This window comes from Mycothermus thermophilus (assembly GCF_041956435.1).
Source record: "Mycothermus thermophilus strain CBS 625.91 unplaced genomic scaffold VTJ04scaffold_4, whole genome shotgun sequence".
Lineage (NCBI taxonomy): Eukaryota > Fungi > Ascomycota > Sordariomycetes > Sordariales > Chaetomiaceae > Mycothermus > Mycothermus thermophilus.
In genome coordinates, this window is record NW_027191430.1 from 1290848 (window position 1) to 1308626 (window position 17779).

A 17779-nucleotide genomic window follows, 5' to 3' on the forward strand; every position below is an offset into this window, starting at 1 on the left:
AGCGAGCGAGGAAACGAACGGGTAAGAACGAAAACGAGAACAACAGCCAGCAAGATCAAGCGGTTGTCGGTGGTGGTGGTGGCGGCGGGGGTGCGGCAAACATGTCCCCGTACGGACTGGACCCAACGCCCAGCTACTTCGTAGGGAAACGGGTACCTAGTGGGTGTGTTCAGAGCTGCGCGCCTTAACTGGGGCCGGTCCATCAAGGTGCAAAAGGGACAGCCAGAAAGGTGCTGGGAACGAGTGAGGACAGTGCTGGACGGGGTGCGGAAGCACAGCATGCATCCAGCGCCCGCCCGCCCCGTTCGCCAGAGTCCCGGCTCATACGGAGGCGAGAGTGAGAGACAGAGAGTCCCAACCATGGCGGGCAACACGGTCTGGCATGACACACGCACAACCACGAACCTTGCATGGGCTGCTGCAGCACGTCTCTCCCCACCCCGTCACCGACTGCTGGTGCTGGTGCTGCGCTGCACCATAGGACACTGTTTTATTTCTTTCTCTGTCCGTTTCCATGCACCCGGCCAAATGGGCCGGTGAGCTCGATTCGCTGCGGAAGGTTGATTGCCGTGCAGTCTGCCACGAGGTGGACAGACGTCGGACGAAGCCGGACATGGCTGGCACCTCAACGTCGTAGGTTGGGCCTGGGCCCCGGTTCAGAAGGTTTGGGTCTGTCTGACCTCTACGGAGTAGTTCTCCATGTAACCGTGAGCATGAAGTTATCCTTCTTTGTCCATCTGGACTGGCTTCCACATGGACTTTGCGAGAGGACCAACTGCCGTCTGTGAGCAGGGCATTCATAATACCCAGCCCGCCTGTTCTCGCTTCTGTCGCACCTTCAGAGACGCGTCAGAACCGCGCGAAGCATTGTCGTCCTTTCCACTCTGGCATATCCTCCTAACGATGTCGGAACAGGGTGGACGAGATGGCCTTTTGGTACCGGCGGTGGTTGGCTGTCACGGTCGACGGCCTCATTTCGGTCGATGCCCGCGCTCCCGTCCCGTTCCCGGGTCCACCCAGGTCGCTGGTCGTGCAACGTTATGCATGTAGCTGATTCACTCATGTCAGCAACGGGCCCCACGTAACGTTATGCAGCAAAACAGGTGCCGAACCTCGATTAGCCGACGACATCCACAAGGCTGAAGACGACAAGCGAAAGGGTCGCGAACATGGAGGAGGAGGAGCGGTGTCGCGACACAGTTTTTCACCCGAAACGCGTAAAAGCTCTTCAGCCACATTATCTTCGCCGTGGCTGTGAATGGGATCGGGGTTGGTTGCCGGCATCTCTGCCATGGTTTGATGCCGTTTCTCGGCACATGGCCGCCACGGAGCATCTCGAAACTTGCCTGATTAGGAAATGGCTGGCCAATCCAGAGAAGTGACCAGCACCACCACCAACCACAACAAGCCTCAACCGCATGTTGTCATCTCGGCCCTGACCGCGGATTCCGTTGAAAAGTAAGCCACGGATGGTTGATGGACAGGCGGATGGGTTCGTCAGGGGAAAGGACAGATCCCCGGACGTGCGTCATCAAAAAGCGCGGGGAAACATATTGGGATGGCAGTGGTGCCATATTGCTGCAGTCCGGGGAAACGCTTGATCGGAAAATAAGACATATTGAAGAAACGTGCTCCCGCTGGTGTTAGGTGCGGAATGAAACGCCGCGACGGTATTTGATTGGGAAGGGCCCAAAACACCGGGGGTGTCAAGTCCAAAGCTATGTGCCACGACGCTGTTGATGTAACGAACAGTGTGATTTTGCAACCTCAAATACAGGCTGTTGTTGATCAGCCTGCGCACAGCCGGTTCGGGGATTCAATGACAGAACCAGGATGCGGAACTCACTTCTTGGTCCATGAGGCTGCCGAGACATGGTGGTCCCGGAAGGATGAGGAATCTGAGCCGTTGTGTGAATCCTGTGAATGCCGTAGCGGTTTCGGACCCTAGGGAAGAGCGGGAATGGACCATGGACGGGAGCTTTGAAGCAGGGACACGTCTGGTTGATGTGAGTAAGTGTCGTATTGTCGCTCCAATCATGCTCGAGATTCCCAAGTCTCCGGCTCTGAATGGTGTCGAGTCCTTGCTCTTGAGCCGCGCTTTGTTCTCGAACGGAGGGGGATGGGTAGATGCCGTACCCAGACAGTACCGTTAGACGTGCCGTTTTTCTGGGTTTGCTGTCCGTCGCGGCTAACCTCGCGGCTTTCGCCGTCCCAGTAAGACAAGCTGTAGCGAGCCCAGCAACACGGCGAAGGATACATACCCAAACGGGTTATCGCACCCTAAATTCCGAACCAAACTGAGCATGAATGACCTTAGGCACTGTGTCTACGCAATGCCATAGGTCACAATGCAGGACAGAGGTCTGAATGAAACGGGGCTCTTCCCCACGATCCTAGAGGCAGCTTGTAAGCTGTGAACTTGCCTGGTGCCTGGGAGGGGGGTGAAGAGCTGCAGCTATTGAGTTCGATGTGGCATGTAGTTTTCCTATGGTGCTGTCGACCAGAGCCGGGGTCGGAGACAATGCTGCTCTCTATGATGTACCTGACGTATCATGGGTTCGGAGGGAGGAGTTGTGAAGCTGCCTCAACCTGGAAATGCTGGATTGTTTGTGTGAAAATGGAACCATGCATACCTACGTTGTAGGTAGACTGCCCGCGATCGAAGATTCACAATTTTGTTTGACAGAAGAGACAGGAGCACCGTCCAGTGACGGGACTGGGCAGGTACAGTAACAGTAAGTAACTGGCCGGCTCTCAGTGAGCAGAGGAAGTGATGGGTTGCATTGCCCAGCCCGGCACCCCCTGCCCTTGTCCCTTGTTCCGGGGCCGTGAGGTGGCTGCGGAGAAGTGTGTGTGGCGCCGCGCCCCAAGCCGGGTGATTTCGATCGATCGACAAGGGTCCGCCAGGGTCAGACAGGGGAGGCATCTGCTTGCCGGATGGTCAGTGCTTCTTGCCTTTCTCTGCCAGGGTGTTTCCCGATCCGGAAGGGGAGCTCTTCTGACCGTTTCTCCAGGTTGTGTTGTCGACAGAAACGGAAGGAACATGGTCAAACTTTGACAAGAGCCCTGGCAACTCCTTCTCAACATGTCTTGTCTTGTCAAGTTATGGCAGGGAAGGCACATTCAAGGTTGAAAACTTTTCAATCCTGGAAACTCAGGTCACTGCGCATTCCTGATTCACCTCCGGTCTGAAACCCTTGATCACCTTCCATCCTCATCACCGTCTCTGAGGTGGCCCTGAACCACAACCACATCCTTCAACACTTCACCTCAAGCCTCGGTTGGCCCCATTCACTCAGTTTGAGCTTGTGAACTCCTACCCACCATCACAAGCCATCTGAAAAACCTCAACTAGGAGGACGTCGGTGGGTCCACGTCGTTGCATTTGAGTTCACGATGGATGTGCTGGGCTTAACATTGCCGATTCTCATGTCCGGGGTTGGGCTGCACTGGAACCTCGCTCCTCGATAGCCGTCGACAACTCGCAATGCCAGCGGTACCCGCAAACAAGTCCGTTTCTGATTTTCTTTCGGCCTCTCATCTGCAGACCGAGAAAGGCGGAGTTAAAGACACAGCATGTGTTTCTCAACACCAAGCCGTAGCGAAAACCCTCGGGGTTGCTGGTCTCCCTCCCGTTGTATTAGCTCCACCAACCACACCCAGTCGATCACAGCGCTTTCTCAACCAGGTCATGGACCGAACACTCCCTGGTTTTGAAAAATTCATGCCCCGTGACTGACCTGGTCAAGTCCACCAGCGGTTCACGGCCAAGCTATCCCACAGGACGTTTCCTTCGGCTAAATTGCCCGCAACTCCGTGACGTGGAGGCGAGATGTCTTCCCCATGGGACGGCCTGTCGCTGGCACCCTCTGCCTTGCTTGGCCCCAGCGACCTGAGCCCCCTGCTCCTTTGGCTTCTCCGAATCCCGCGCTTTCCCATGCCAATCTATGCCTCGTGGTTGGTGCGTTGAGGGGGCGGGGAAGCTCACCATCTGATAACTGACGAGCCATGAGCATCACAAGCCCCGAGCTGGAGACCAGGGGAGATCAAGCGGGGCTCCGGACTCATCGTGTTGAACGCATGGCGGAATGCTCGCGCTCAGAGCAATCCCGGGGTGTGGGGGGAGACAAGGGCATCGGCGCCTGAATCGATTCCACAACCCCTCACGTTGTTATGCACGAGATTCCCGCCGCCTTTGGGCAAGAAACAAGGGCTGCCGTCTTACTCTGTGCCTCCGATCGATCAGATCAGGTTTTGGGTCAAGCGGGTAGGTTTGCCAGACGAAAGAACAGTGTCGGCCATGCTTTACCAGGCTGGAGAGCCGACTACGTTCTATCTGGAGGAAGGCTGTATACACATCCCAAGTGCTCAGCTCATCTAGGGGGCTGAAACTGCGTTGCCATCGACGCACGTCCAGCGTACGCCCATCGGTCGAAAAGCCGCGGCGTCATTGCAGCCAGCAAAATAGCGGAGACAAGCGTCCCGGCTCTTCGAGTGCCGTCAGACAGGCTGGCTGCTCTGGCGGAAAACTACCTTCAAGTCCGTTCCGTTTGTACACGGCTTCTGCGTGTCGCCCATCCAGCCACAGACGGAACTTCCAGACGGGCATCCAGGACCTCTGTCCGCCGACCCTTTCGGACCAGGGATCCGGCAAGGCAGAGGGCAGGCAAAAAGTTGTTGGGCCACTTTTGACAGATCAACGCGGGGGTGGGCCGCCTATTCGAGATGCCGACATGTGCCCAGAGGGTTGTGGCACGTCAGATATCGGGAGTAGTATCCGTCTTCCGGCTGAAGGGGGATGGATGATCACCATGATGGGTCTTGTCGATGGAGGCTGGGGTGCAAGGGGAGAAGCAGGAGGACCAGCAGCCGTTTCTTCATCTCGACCTCTCCATGCTAGGTATCCAACATGTGCCGGTTAACCGCCAGGAGGTAGGTAGGAAGGTACTGTAGGTACTGAAGTAGGCGGCGGGAATGACGGGAGCGGGCAACGTCCAGGGAGGTGCCGTGAAGGCCACAGGGACCGGTATGTTTTTCCTCCTACAACTCACATGGAGTCTTCTTGCTCCCAGTACGGAGTAGTGAGAGAGCAAGACGGCAGTTCCCCTTTATCTTGCTCGTCCCAGGCAGTTTGAGTTGGCAGCAGATGAGTCGAATACAGCCAGCCAGATTGGACACGATCCCGCCATCTATCGCTGGCGTGACGTCTCCTGATTCATCCCCAATGATCCCTTTGTTTAGATGGCCTTGCATAGATCACGTAGATTTGTGTTAATAGCGGTTGAGTGTCCTGGGTAATCTCGGCCCGAGGCGAGGCGATTCGGGTGAATCGGCCTCTCTCTCTTCCCTCTGCGTGTCCTGAAGCCGGCTGTTGACTCGACGCGAAAGTGAAGGGAGAAGAAATGAAGAGGCGGTCTGCTCAGGCGTTCTGTATAGCGTTGAAGCGTCTCGTGTCTGCTGTTCTGTCCGCGCTGGGCGCATGGAAATCATATCTCGGGTATTGGAAAGCAATACCTGGAGTTGATTAGATGTATGCCTTGGCTTCCCCGTAGGGATGTATGCTGGCGCATCCGCGGTCATGACGATATGGTGGCGTCGAGATCGAAGAATGTGTTTGGGGCGGGGATATTGGTTTTGTTGTTGACGTCGGGTTCTGGGTGTCGTCCTGATGAAGAGGCTACCTATGTTAGGATCTCCCCATGTATCTTATGTTCTTGCTCTGGACCTCTGCTATCTAGCTCTCGTCAACGCCGTCGGTGGCTGTCTGGTGTTGTCAATACCTCTCCTCCTGCGTTGTGTCCTTTGGGTGTTGACTCCGGACAGTTCGAAGCTCGAAGGGCCATAGCCATGGTCAGAACCTCCACGCCTAAACCACAATGATGATGGGGAGACAGAGTCAAGCGAAATGTCGACAAGTCGATCGAGAGACTTGGGATAGGCCCCATGGGCTGCTAGATCTCTCGACAAACACGCAGAAGCCGGCATTGACGGTGGTCCTCCCTCGGAGTAACAGGTATGCTCGATGTCTATTACAATCGTCATTCCTTCACTCGATGCTCTGGATGTCTACTAACTGCCGCTCTACACCTCTAGCATCTACCCCCAACCCAACCGAGCAAAAATCCAACACCTGCGATCTCCGTCGATCTACGCCTCCCCATCGCGCTGTACCATGCTCAACCTCCTCCTCACTAACCCCTGCTCCCCGACCTCCGCGAGCTCGACATCACCCCTGTTGCTGGCCCTTCCGACTCCATCGCCGTCCTTCGCGACGTCTTTCCCTTTCGTCCCCCTCCTCTCCGATTCCGACTCCGACCCCTCCGGCCCAGGAACGTCCTCCAAAACCTGCTCCTCCTCAGCACCCCCATTCCCCACGGATATCGTCCCGCCCACGCTCTCCATCGTAAACGGGCTCGCCGTCGGCTCGTCCAACACGCTCAACTCCTCCGGCCGCAACCACTTCGGCAGCACCGCCGCGCGGAGCGGGATGAGCAGAAAAATAAACACGGGAAACCCGACGGCGGCGACGGTCTGCGTGATGGCGAAAGTGGCGCCAAAGGCCGCGAGTTCGACCAATACAAAAGCCCAGACCGCGGAGCGGCGGATCTTCTTGCCATCGCGGCGGCCATTGCGGCCGCCGCCATTGAGGGGGTGATCCCTCGGCGTCAAGGCCGCGTCGCGGAGGAGGAAGAGGAGTTTGGCCGTGACGCCGTTGGATTCGAGGGCCTGGAAGCCCATGATGAAGAACAGCCCTGCCAGGACGCCCTGCGGGACGAGGTGCAGGACGGAGAGCAACGGGCCCGTCATGGCAACGAGGGTGAGGAGGCCCTGGGCGAGGTTGGAGAAGCGCTGCTCGACGACGTAGGCGTTGCGGAGCTTGAAGCCGCCTCCGTTTTCGTTTTCGTTGGCGCTGCTGCTGTCGGAGTCGTTTTCGTTGTCATCGGAGGAGGAAGAAGAGGGTTTTGCGCGGACGACCTCGGTGACGCACAGCGATTCGGTGTGAAAGGGGGCTTGCGGGATGAGGCCGTTGGGGAACGGCAGGCCGAGCAGGCCGGCGATGCCCGTCGTCAGGCCGAGGAGGAAGATGTCCCAGTGGAAGCCGGCAGGCTTTTTGAGGGGGAACTCGGTGCCTTGGGCGATGAGGGAGGAGACTAGAAGTAGATTGTGGTTAGACAGGCAGGTTAGATGGATGAAGGATGAGGGAACAGCATACCGTTGTGGTCAAACCAGAAGAGGATGGTGAGCAACAAGGCAAAGGGGATGGCGATGAAGATGTCCGCCACGGGAATATCCCAGAAATGCACCAACCACCCGCGGTCCGGGACGGTGGGCATGAAAGCAACACTCGTGGGGAGCGTCTCAACAGGGACGTGCTTCATCTTGCCCATATGAACAAACCCTGTAAAGAAGACAAGAGTCAAGGAGGTGCCGTAGTCCTTGAGGAAGACACGGACCGGATGCTTGAAAAGACTGCTCTTGCCGAGTTCGCCGCAGATGTAGGCGACGGCGAAGACCAGCAGGGCGACGACCACGGACAAGTAAAAGGGCTCGCCGTCGCCCAGGGTCTCGAGGATCTGGATGCCCTTCTGCAGGTAGATGAAGGCGACGTAGAAGCCAAAGATGTCGCAGGGGAAGCGGGTCACGTAGCGCAGCCAGTTGCACGAATTGGTGATGGCGAGGATCCAGTGGAAGACGAGAGACCAGCTGGAGACGGGAGTATGGTGAGTATGGCTGTGGTTAGAAGCGCGAGTAAAGGAGAGAACTTACATGCCGATCCAGCACATGAAGGCTAGGTAGTTGGTTCCCCTGGGCATCATGATATCATAGACGGTACTACACGGAAGGTCAGCCACGGATTCTCGTCAACGAGCTCAGAGCTTTCATCTCATGACGATGATAGATGCAACATACTAGTTGAAGACGGTAATTGGACCCGTGACACCAACAATGACAAGCGGCTGACAAGCCAGCAGGGAGAAGACGACGGCGCCCAGGACCGAGGCCAGCAGCACCTCGTTGACGCCGTACTGCATGTCGGTCTTGTTGAACATGTCGAGCGAGAAGGCCAGGGCAGGGAGGATACTGTCCATCATCATGGTCAGCTATCAATCTCTCCTTGCTGTCTCATCTCAGGGACCCTTGTGTTCATGGCTTCATCACGGGGCCGGTTGAGGGTAGGTGCCACCGCAACACAACCTCTCCAACAAGGCCACAGACTTGTGAAGTGCACATGAATGAACGAACCGGGATACTCACTTGGCGAAAAACATGTACACCGACGCCGGCACGACGCGATAATTCCACGCATCCGTCCAATCACTCGCATAATACGGCGCCCTCTTCTTCACATCATTGACCATCCCCCGAAAGAAATGGATCTTCCACCAAGGTTCGGGCCGCGGCGGGGGCGGTGACCGGCGTTCCGGGTCCGACGACGATGACTCCAGGTCCCGGTCCCGGCCACCGTCCGGATTTGTCTTTTCCGGCTCAGCATGGCTCGTGGCTTGCGTGTGGCGGGCTTCCCCCGATCGTGGAGAGCGTACCCAATCCCGGATGCGCAGGCCGGTAGTTCTCCGGTCCGGACGCGGACGGGGATCGGGGATGTTGGTGGTGGGTAGGATGGGCCCGGTCCCGGTTTCGGCTCCGGTGGGGGGTGAGGAGGTCATTGTGGATTCTCGGCTTCGCGCCGGGTTGATGAAAGGAGAGAGGGTGGATTAGGGGTAGGTAGGTCAGGAAGGTAAGCAGAAACAAGATTCCAAAAAGAAGGGGTATCGCAAGCAAGCTAGGATGGTGAGGTGACAAAAAAAGACAAAACAGAGGACTCGAAATATCGAGGATTAACTCCGAGTCTAACAAGCGCGTACACCAAGCTTCCTCCACACCAGCGCCGATGGCATCATCTCACTAACTCCGTGCCTCTCCCACGCGAAGCGCAAATCCGTGGGTGGGAACGCGTTGATCCCGCTGGATTGAGGTGACAGCACCCGGGGAAAATTGACACAAAGTGACCAAACCGCACAGCCCAGGTCGGTTCTCTTTGGGAGGGATGGAATTGAGGCAGAAGTCTTGGGATGATGGTTGTTGGTTGATGCTTGACCGGATTCACCGCCCAAAAGACAAAGCCTCAGCTTTTTTTTTCTTATCAATCAACGCCAAGTGAATCTGACAACACCCAAAGACGGAATTGCGACAACCCCTGCTAGCGGACTCCGGCGGTGGACTGGACCCGCTGTGGCGGCGAGGCTGGGATCCACAACAGGCCGCTGTCCAAGCGAACCTCAGGGAGCTGACAGGGGAACGGGAACCCTGGTTCGGTGAGGGAAGGACATTATCAATATGCTGATGTTGTTGTGCTTCAAATAGGGGTGGGTTCGGCCTGGATATGGATGGAAAAGATTTGCGGGATTTCGACATGTGATGTGTAGGTCAGGTACGGGGTAGCCAAGGTAAACAATGTTCCGAAAAAGTATGACGGCCAAGAAGAGGATATCGGGACTTGGGAGCTGTTGTGAGAGCTTGATATTCCGAGATGCAGGACATGAGGAGTCAATGGCTGGAGCAGATTCCGAATGCCATCCCAGACGTGTATGTGTTCATATATGTATAAGGATTGCCGTAGGCCAAGTGAGATAGTGAGCTTTCCTGTCTAGTAGCTCTGACGAAATCAGTACGAGACTGTTGGGGTGATTGGCCTGGAACAATCGACTTTTGCTGGTTCACAGAGGCCAGGTATACTTCTTTCATAATATCGCACCATCAAGATACGTTCTCGTAGCTTGGACCTGAGCTTGAATAGTTGAGACTGCCCATATTGTATCCACTACGCCTGGCCTATGCATGCGTGTATGTATATCTAACCCAACCATGCCTTGCCAAAAACATCAAAACCAACTATCATCCCATCAGCAATCCTCCTCCTCCTCCTCCTCCTGATCCTCGTCTTGCCTGGCCAGATTCGAATGCAACCGATGCTGCTGCATATACGATATGCTGATCAATCCGCCCACCGCCAACACCACTGCCAGGCACCACACGCTCCTAAACGCCTCCATAAATGACCGAATCACCCCGTCATACCACCCCTCCGGCAGGCGCGTCAACTCTCCCAAGTCATCGCGGATCTTCTCAATTTCCTCCTCTGCCCCCGGCAGATCCCCAAATCGCGCCCACAACCTCTCCCGGAGAACGTTCTGGTATAGCGCAGAAGCAATGGTGATGCCCAGCGTCGCGCCGACCGACCGGAACGCGTACGTCGCCGACGTCACCACGGCCTGGTGCGCGTGGTCGACCGCCGCGATGCACGCCAGGAGTGTGACGGTCAGCATGCCGCCGTACCCGAGGCCCTGGAGGGCCATGACCACGAAGGGCGCCCAGACGGGGGCGGTTTCGTCGAGCAGGGTGAACATGAGCGCCGTGGAGGCCACGAGAGCGGCGCACGAGACGATTCCCAGGCCGATGTATCGACCTGTCCGGCGCATGATCAGGCCGCTGCTGATGGAGGAGACGGAGACGCCGAGAGACGAGGCGAGGATGCGTGCGCCAGCTTGCGTGGCCGAGTGGCCCAGGACTTGGAGGTAGAGGGGCATGTAATACATGGTCATGAGCAGGAGCATGGTGCTGGGAGGGTGGTTAGCAATCTTGATGGCTCGTCGAGGGACTAATTGGTCGGGAGTACTCACCACAAAAGGCAGCACATGCAAGCGGCAAAGACAGTCCGATGAAGCACTAGCTTGACAGGAATGATCGGCTGCTGAGCGCCGGCCTCCCACCACACCAGCACCACCAGCAAGACACACCCGAGCGGGATGGTGGTCCAAACCAGCGGATCACTCCACGGAACCACGTTCCCGCCGGCATTCAGCCCCAGCAACAACAGCACCAAAAACCCGACCGTCAAAATCGCCCCTCCAAAATCAATCCTCGAAACCAAACTCCTATTGCTCACCCTCGGCGGCACATCCACCAACCACCACACCACTATTCCCGACACCACCACGATGGGCACCTGAATCAAAAACGCCATCCTCCATCCCATCTCAAAACTATCATTGATCCACCCGCCGAGCACACCTCCCGTCATAGCTCCCGTTCCATACACAATATTCCCCACCCCTTGCACCACACCCCTCTTCTTCAACGGCACCAAATCCGACGCCAAAAACGTACTAATACTCATCAATCCCCCTCCACCAATCCCCGCCACCACCCGGCCGGCGATCATCCCGCCTTCTCCGCTCGCGATGCCGCACATGAGGTTCCCCAGCGCGAACATGGCGTTGCTAAACACCAGCCCGGGGCCGCGACCAAAAATGTCCGTCAACCGCCCAGACAACGGCTGGAACGCGGCGTTAGCGACCAGGTACGCCGTCGCGAGCCACGACAACAGCGACAGCGAGCGGAACTCGCTCGCGATGGGCGCCGACAGGGTGGCCATGATGGAGCTGTCGACGGCGCCGAGGAAGACGCCGACGTAGGTCGAGCCGAGGGTCAGCCAGAGGCGGGCCGGGGAGAGGGCGGCGGCGGGGAGGAGGACGGTTTCGTCGCCGTCTGAGGCGAGGGCTTGGTTGCCATTGGCGGTAGTAGGGAGAGGGGCGGTGGAGCCGGCGGTGATGGAGGAGGCGGAGGAAGACGGTGTGGGAGGGGATTTGAGACTACTGATGGTGGTGGTTTGGAGGAGAGGGGTGCTTTCGGTGGGTGGTGGTGAGTCAGAAGTAGAAGAGGCGGAGGGGACGCCGGGGCGCAAGGCCTCCGGGTCGGTTGTTGTTGTCATTTCTCGGTCGGGGTTGGAAGAATTGGGGCGGATTGGGTGTGGATGCTGAGTACCGGGCAAAAGGGAATGGGAATTGAGGGATTGTGATGAAGAGTTGAGGTTGAGGTTGAGGTGAAGTTGTGTTGAGGTGAGAAACGGCGGTTTGGAGTCAAAGAAAGCCGGGCCAGGGACCCGGACCGCCGATAAGCGGCGGACCCACTCGGTCTGGGGCCGGGTCTGGGCCGAGCCCAGGATGGCGTCAGTTCCAGGCTGGGTACGTACCTGATGGTACCTAAGGGACGCTTTATAAGCGGCAACCAGCCTTGCCCATAGTCAGCACAGGAAGCACTAGAATACCCAGATATAAACTGCTGGAATTTAATCTTGTCGGGATCTCACAGGGGCTTATTCAGCCCATCTTGCCCCTCATCACCCATAAGGAACGAGATATTATGTCGTACGTACATAGGGCTCCCTGAGATGAGATGCGGAGGAATTGTTGGTCCCAACTCAGTCGGTGGTGATGTGTCACTAAACACTGCCTCAGAAGGAATGCAGCCCGCAGTTCGTCGGCTCGTACATCCCTGAAGCTGCATCATGTGGGTGTATCTGCGCCTCTCGCCTCTGACTGGCCCCTCCTGTCCTTCGCACCAACCTGAAGAGCATCATGGAACAGTATTGAACTGCCGAACAACCAACACACTTACTCATACAACCTCCCATCACCCTCAAATCAACCTCCATTTCCCATCCTTACATTCAATCCCCACCTGGCGTCCCTCGTCCAAACTCCTCCTCCCCGCCTCCAAAATCGCCGTCGTGGCGATCGTATTCCTCAACGTCGGCAGCCCCTTCGCATCAAAATCCCCCGGCTTGCTCTGTCCAGCATTGATCGCCCTGCACGCATCCACAAACTTCTCGAGCGAGACATACCCGTACCCGCTCTGCCCGCCAAAATTTCCGTCCTCGTCCGGCGCATACCGCATATAAAACGGATTATACCACATCACCTGCCCCGCGGCGTCCTCCGCCACGTCGTACCCGCGCTTGGCCTGGTTGACGGTAATCTCCCCCTCGCTGGCCAGGTAGTGGAAGTACTGGTTCGAGTGCACGCCCGCGCGCTGGGGGGCGGTCCAGGACGCCGTGTACACCGCTGTCGCGTGCCGGGAAGGGTCGTCTTGTTTCTGCCAGTGCACGAGCAGCGAAATGGTGTCCTCGGTCGACTCATGACATCCCATACTGGTTGCCACCCCTTTGGATGCCGAGGCGGAAACTTTGACGGGGACGTACCCCAGTTGCGAGACCATCGAGTCGCAAATGTCGATGTGGTGGCTGTTGAGGTAGTACGAAATGTCCGACTCGCGACCCGCCCACGCCTTGAAGGTCTCGAGCTGGAATTTGGGCTGCGACATGTAGCTGTAAAAGTAGTTGAACTCGCCCAGCTTCTTGGCGCGGGCGCGCGCGTCCCAGTAGGCCGGGTCGTAGCGCTTGTGGTGTTCGACGTAGACAAAGACGTCGCCGCGCTTTTCGGCAGCCTCGAGCAGTGCCAGGTGGTCCGCCAGGTGCTTGACCGCGGGCTTGGTGATGAGCACGTGGATGCCGCGCTCGATGGCGTACAGCGCGATCGGGTAGTGCGTGGTGTCCGGGGTGAAAATGGTGATGGCGTCGCCGGGGGAGAGCGCGTCGATGGCGGTTTTGTAGGCTTCCGGATCGATCTTGTCGTCGGCAGGGTACGAGGTGAAGGAGGTGTCGAGGTTGTTGTAGACGAGCGAGATGTTTTTGTGGAGGTGCTCCCCTGAGACAATGGGTCAATCGCCTACCTAGGTGTGCACATGCTAGGTTGATGGGAAGGGAGGAGGAGAAGGGGGCTCTTACGGATGGCAGGGAATTTGGTGCCGTTGACGCCGACCATGCTGAGATTGCCGACTTTGCCTCTCCGTCGGAGATCGAACAGCGTCAGGCCAACAACACCAACTTTCTTGTCCGAGCCCGAGGCACCACCGCCGACGAAGCCGGTGGTGTACTCACCGGTGCCAACCTGGGCTTTGGTCAGTTCATGCCGGCAAGTTTTGGTCCGGAAAACCCCAAACACCCACCATCAACACATTGAGGGGCTTCATTGTGTCAGGCTCTGTCGTTACCAGAGTTACTGTTCAAGTGACGGTTGTGAAAAGCGCCCAGTTGGGGAACTCAAGAAGTTGGGGAACTTGAGAATTGGGGTTTGACGGTCTGTAATTACTCTTCTCAACCGACCGTTTCTCCATCACGTGGATGTCAAAGGACACGGGTATCTGCATCCTGCCGAGACGTATCGACATGAGAGTCCGGAAGAATGTGTGAGGGGTTCGGGGTATATTGGAGAAAAAGTACTGTGTGAACCTGACCCAGCCATGCCAATATACCTATGTCTCGCTCAGTCTGAGCTGACGCGGAACAAGATGATTGAAACTCAATGCGCGATGACATGAAAGTCTAATTGAAATCTCAAGGGCCTGCTCAAATAATTCAAGCAAAAAGGTGATGTCACTTGGAAACAGCCAACCGGCCTAGGTACAGTAGAAGTAAGGTACCTTACAAAGTCAGGTAGGTCCCTTCAAAGGTTCCAGGTCGCTTTCACCTTGGATCCGCATACCGATCGGCGGAGCCGGATCCGGACCTCGTCCTCCACAGTGGGTCCGGGATTCGGAGCGCCAAGATCGGCCCGCCTTCCCCACCCCCACGCCAATCCATGAACCTTTCCCCCGCATTGAACTCGACCTCCGTCTTGACTTCCATCATCATCCACGCCAACTCCATAACATCCGGTTCCTTCTTCCTTTTAAGTTTTCAGCAGCACAAGCCATGAATGCTTCAACTGACATCAACCTTGGCAAAACGAAAGAAAAAAAATCTCATAACCCGGTACATTCCTGCAAGGCTGACGGGCCGTGTCATTGACTCCATTTACCCTCTCCAAGATCTTCCCCGAACCATTGATATCCGATTGGAGGAATCTAATTTCTCCGCCGCATATGCACGACTAGAGATGGTCCGTAAGGTTGCTCCATCAACCCCACGGCAGAGACTCCAGGCAAACTACAAGGCATGAGACATGACCTTTGAGGTAGGCAAGGAACAAGACTGCATCTAACTTCATAAGGGACGCCCTTGTCAACAAGTTAATCGGTTGAACAACTGTATTGTTCTCTTGACGAGACAATCCCCGTCTCGATCTGGCAACTGGACCAGGCCAAACATCGAGACCCGGTTTCTCTTACTCAACCTCCAGCAACGCGAACCGATGCAGCTTCACCATCGATTTCTCCGTCTAAACGCCATGCGTTGCGGGGTGCAGAAAGCCGGGCTCCTTCGACATTACCCCGCTGTCATGGATTCTTCCGCCATCCCGCCCCTTTCGGCTCGAATGAGAACGTCACCTGAGCTTCTATCCTGACTGACAAAACTCGCCAGCCGGCCACTTCCGGGCCCCTGATGAAGCATTCAGTCGAACGGTTGTATGCCTGCGTGTTCCACTCCATGGATGAGAACACCCAGACGAGAGGAAAAAAAAATGCTTTCGAACCCATGACCTGACCTGCTTGGCCCGGTAGCAGGCAGATTGACCACTTACACCCATGTAGGATGGGTCAATGGCTGCTCACTTGGATGGAATGGCTACCGAGTTAGTAGTCTCTATGCTGTGCTACATCCGGGATGGCTAGGTCTGGGCCTCTTCAAGAAGGTGGCGTGGTTTTATTGCTGTTCAGAAGGTTGTTCTCTCTCTGACCCAAAACACCGGTTCCTGTGTTCTGGGTCAGTCATTTCGGGTGCTTTGAGGTCAATCAAGAGCTGCTTGGCTTGACCCAATCGCCCGGATTGACTATGCCCAAGGAGCTCTCCATAGCTGAGAGGGCCTCCACATGCTCTGTAAAAGCAAGGCTTGTCTGCTCCCACAAGGTACCTCAGGTACTCCTTTCGTACCTCCAACGGCCCCTTGGCGGCTGATCGGATGTAGGTATCATTCATAAGACCGCTCGCCGAATATACCCTCCTGCATGCAGTCTCGGCGAAGTGGCTGCATATTCGCGCGTGTCTGGTAACCCATTTGCGCCGCCACTGTTTGTCCCCAGAAAAAATATTCAGCCTACTCCAACTGGACCTCATACTCTCCTCCATGAGGGTGGGGAGCAGGCGCTTCCGCCCTCGCGTTTAACGCACTGCTGGACCCAGTCCGGCACCTGCAAGCGTAGGCCTACTGCCGCGGCCTCCGCTAATACGGTGTTATATTCCTCCAATTGGGACCCTGCGCGTGAATATACACTCTCTCCCGTCTCCTCGGCCACGCCATGGTCCCACCGGTCGTTGACACGACCAGGACAGGAGAACAAGGCAATGGCGCGGCTCTCCATGTCCAAGTTGAAAAGTCCCGCTTCTTTTATAAGCCGTAGTTGGTCCACTTCCGCTGGACCGTCTTCTTCCATCTTGCGACTCTATCCTCCTCGTTCACGTGCTTTTTACACGTCTAGCTTCTTGCCTAGAACTTTTCCTCCTGATCCTCTTGTTACTTCTAGTACTACGTCCCATTCACCACCTCATCTCAGAAGAATCACCACCACCACTCATCGCTGCTTCCCCCCTTTCCGCCACACTTCCAAACTCATCATGACCGTCCCCAATGGCTCCTCCACCATCACCACCACCAATGGCACGACCACCACCCGAGTAACGCCTCGCCGCCCCCTTCCCTGCGGCATCTACGCGCCCACCATGACCTTCTTCGACCCCGAAACTGAAGACCTCGACATCCCCACCATCAAACGACACGCGGTCCGGCTCGCCCAGGCCGGGCTGGTCGGGCTCGTCACCATGGGCAGCAACGGCGAAGCGATCCACTGCACGCGGGAGGAAAAGCTCGCCGTGACGCGCGCGACCCGCCAGGCGCTGGACGACGCCGGGTTCGGCGACGTGCCCATCATCCTCGGCGCCACGGAAGGGAGCGTGCGGTGTACGGTGGAGCTGTGCAAGCTCGGCTACGACGCGGGCGCCGACTATGCGCTGCTGCTGCCGCCGAGCTACTTCCGCGCGCTGATGGACGAGCGCGCGGTCGAGGAGTATTTCGTCGCCGTCGCCGACGAGAGCCCGCTGCCGCTGATTCTGTACAACTACCCCGGCGCCGTCGCGGGGATCGATATGGACTCGGACCTGCTCATCCGCCTGGCCAAGCATCCCAACATCGTCGGGACCAAGTTCACGTGCGGCAACACCGGCAAGCTCACGCGCGTCGCGCTCGCGGCGCAGGCGAAAACGCCCTGGGACGAAGGGAGTGGATATATGGCCTTCGGCGGCATGTGCGACTTTACCATCCAGACGCTTGCCAGCGGGGGCAGCGGGATCATTGCCGGCGGCGCCAACGTCATGCCGAAAGTCTGCGTGCGCGTGTGGCAGCTGTACGTCGAGGGGAAGAGGGAGGAGGCGGAGCGGCTGCAGCGGACGCTGAGCAAGTGCGATTGGGTGCTGACCAAGGCGGCGATCGCGGGCACCAAGGCCGCGATCCAGGAGTATTTCGGCTATGGCGGGCACCCGAGGAGGCCGTTGAGGCGGTTGGGCAGGGAGGAGGTGGAGAGGATCAGGGAGGGGGTGAAGGAGGTGATGGAGGTGGAGATGTCGTTATGATAGGGACTGGGAAAAGGGATGGAGGGAAGGTTGGGGTTGTAGTTGTGCTTTCGGACTGTAAAATTTTGGATAGGTCAGGTACCTAGGTAGGTTGGTAAGCATGGCAATGGTGTGGGATGGCAAAAGGGAGTGATGTTTGAGACGACAGATGGTCTGTTGAGCGATGACAAGACGTCGTGGCGGTAGGGTTGGTGTTGCTGCTTGTCGAAGACGAGTCCGGGTCTCTGCATTCGGATCCCAGACTCTAGGACATGGACGTCTGAGATTCACACCGTTCATGATCAAGGGTTTTTCTTTGTCAGAGACGTTCCGTCATGTCTTGGGCCGTCATTCTTGACCGAGATGGCTACCTGGTCTCTGTCTCATGTTTGTTAAGGT

The 17779-nt window shown here is 57.0% G+C and overlaps 7 protein-coding genes across 7 annotated transcripts; 1 reads left to right on the top strand and 6 right to left on the bottom strand.

The window, feature by feature from the left end:
• Positions 1-838: 838 nt before the first annotated feature.
• Positions 839-1293, bottom strand: VTJ04DRAFT_6204 (uncharacterized protein; the record flags this gene model as incomplete). Its single annotated transcript, XM_069364401.1, has 2 exons — positions 839-1050; positions 1113-1293. 2 exons carry the CDS (start codon positions 1291-1293, stop codon positions 839-841), a joined length of 393 nt encoding a protein of 130 aa, XP_069218230.1.
• Positions 1294-1767: 474 nt separating this feature from the next.
• On the bottom strand, positions 1768-2305 carry VTJ04DRAFT_6205 (uncharacterized protein; the record flags this gene model as incomplete). The annotated part of the gene is made up of 4 exons (XM_069364402.1): positions 1768-1778; positions 1847-1997; positions 2137-2200; positions 2262-2305. 4 exons carry the CDS (start codon positions 2303-2305, stop codon positions 1768-1770), a joined length of 270 nt encoding a protein of 89 aa, XP_069218231.1.
• Positions 2306-6147: 3842 nt separating this feature from the next.
• On the bottom strand, positions 6148-8666 carry VTJ04DRAFT_6206 (uncharacterized protein; the record flags this gene model as incomplete). Its single annotated transcript, XM_069364403.1, has 5 exons — positions 6148-7151; positions 7214-7704; positions 7768-7833; positions 7912-8082; positions 8257-8666. 5 exons carry the CDS (start codon positions 8664-8666, stop codon positions 6148-6150), a joined length of 2142 nt encoding a protein of 713 aa, XP_069218232.1.
• Positions 8667-9902: 1236 nt separating this feature from the next.
• On the bottom strand, positions 9903-11770 carry VTJ04DRAFT_6207 (uncharacterized protein; the record flags this gene model as incomplete). The annotated part of the gene is made up of 2 exons (XM_069364404.1): positions 9903-10617; positions 10680-11770. 2 exons carry the CDS (start codon positions 11768-11770, stop codon positions 9903-9905), a joined length of 1806 nt encoding a protein of 601 aa, XP_069218233.1.
• A 707-nt stretch (positions 11771-12477) lies between these two features.
• On the bottom strand, positions 12478-13869 carry VTJ04DRAFT_6208 (uncharacterized protein; the record flags this gene model as incomplete). Its single annotated transcript, XM_069364405.1, has 3 exons — positions 12478-13544; positions 13625-13787; positions 13846-13869. The coding sequence occupies 3 exons, from the start codon at positions 13867-13869 to the stop codon at positions 12478-12480; spliced, it is 1254 nt and encodes a 417-aa protein (XP_069218234.1).
• A 2521-nt stretch (positions 13870-16390) lies between these two features.
• On the top strand, positions 16391-17401 carry VTJ04DRAFT_6209 (uncharacterized protein; the record flags this gene model as incomplete). The annotated part of the gene is made up of 1 exon (XM_069364406.1): positions 16391-17401. One exon carries the CDS (start codon positions 16391-16393, stop codon positions 17399-17401), a length of 1011 nt encoding a protein of 336 aa, XP_069218235.1.
• A 74-nt stretch (positions 17402-17475) lies between these two features.
• On the bottom strand, positions 17476-17732 carry VTJ04DRAFT_6210 (uncharacterized protein; the record flags this gene model as incomplete). Its single annotated transcript, XM_069364408.1, has 2 exons — positions 17476-17660; positions 17708-17732. The coding sequence occupies 2 exons, from the start codon at positions 17730-17732 to the stop codon at positions 17476-17478; spliced, it is 210 nt and encodes a 69-aa protein (XP_069218236.1).
• Positions 17733-17779: the final 47 nt, after the last annotated feature.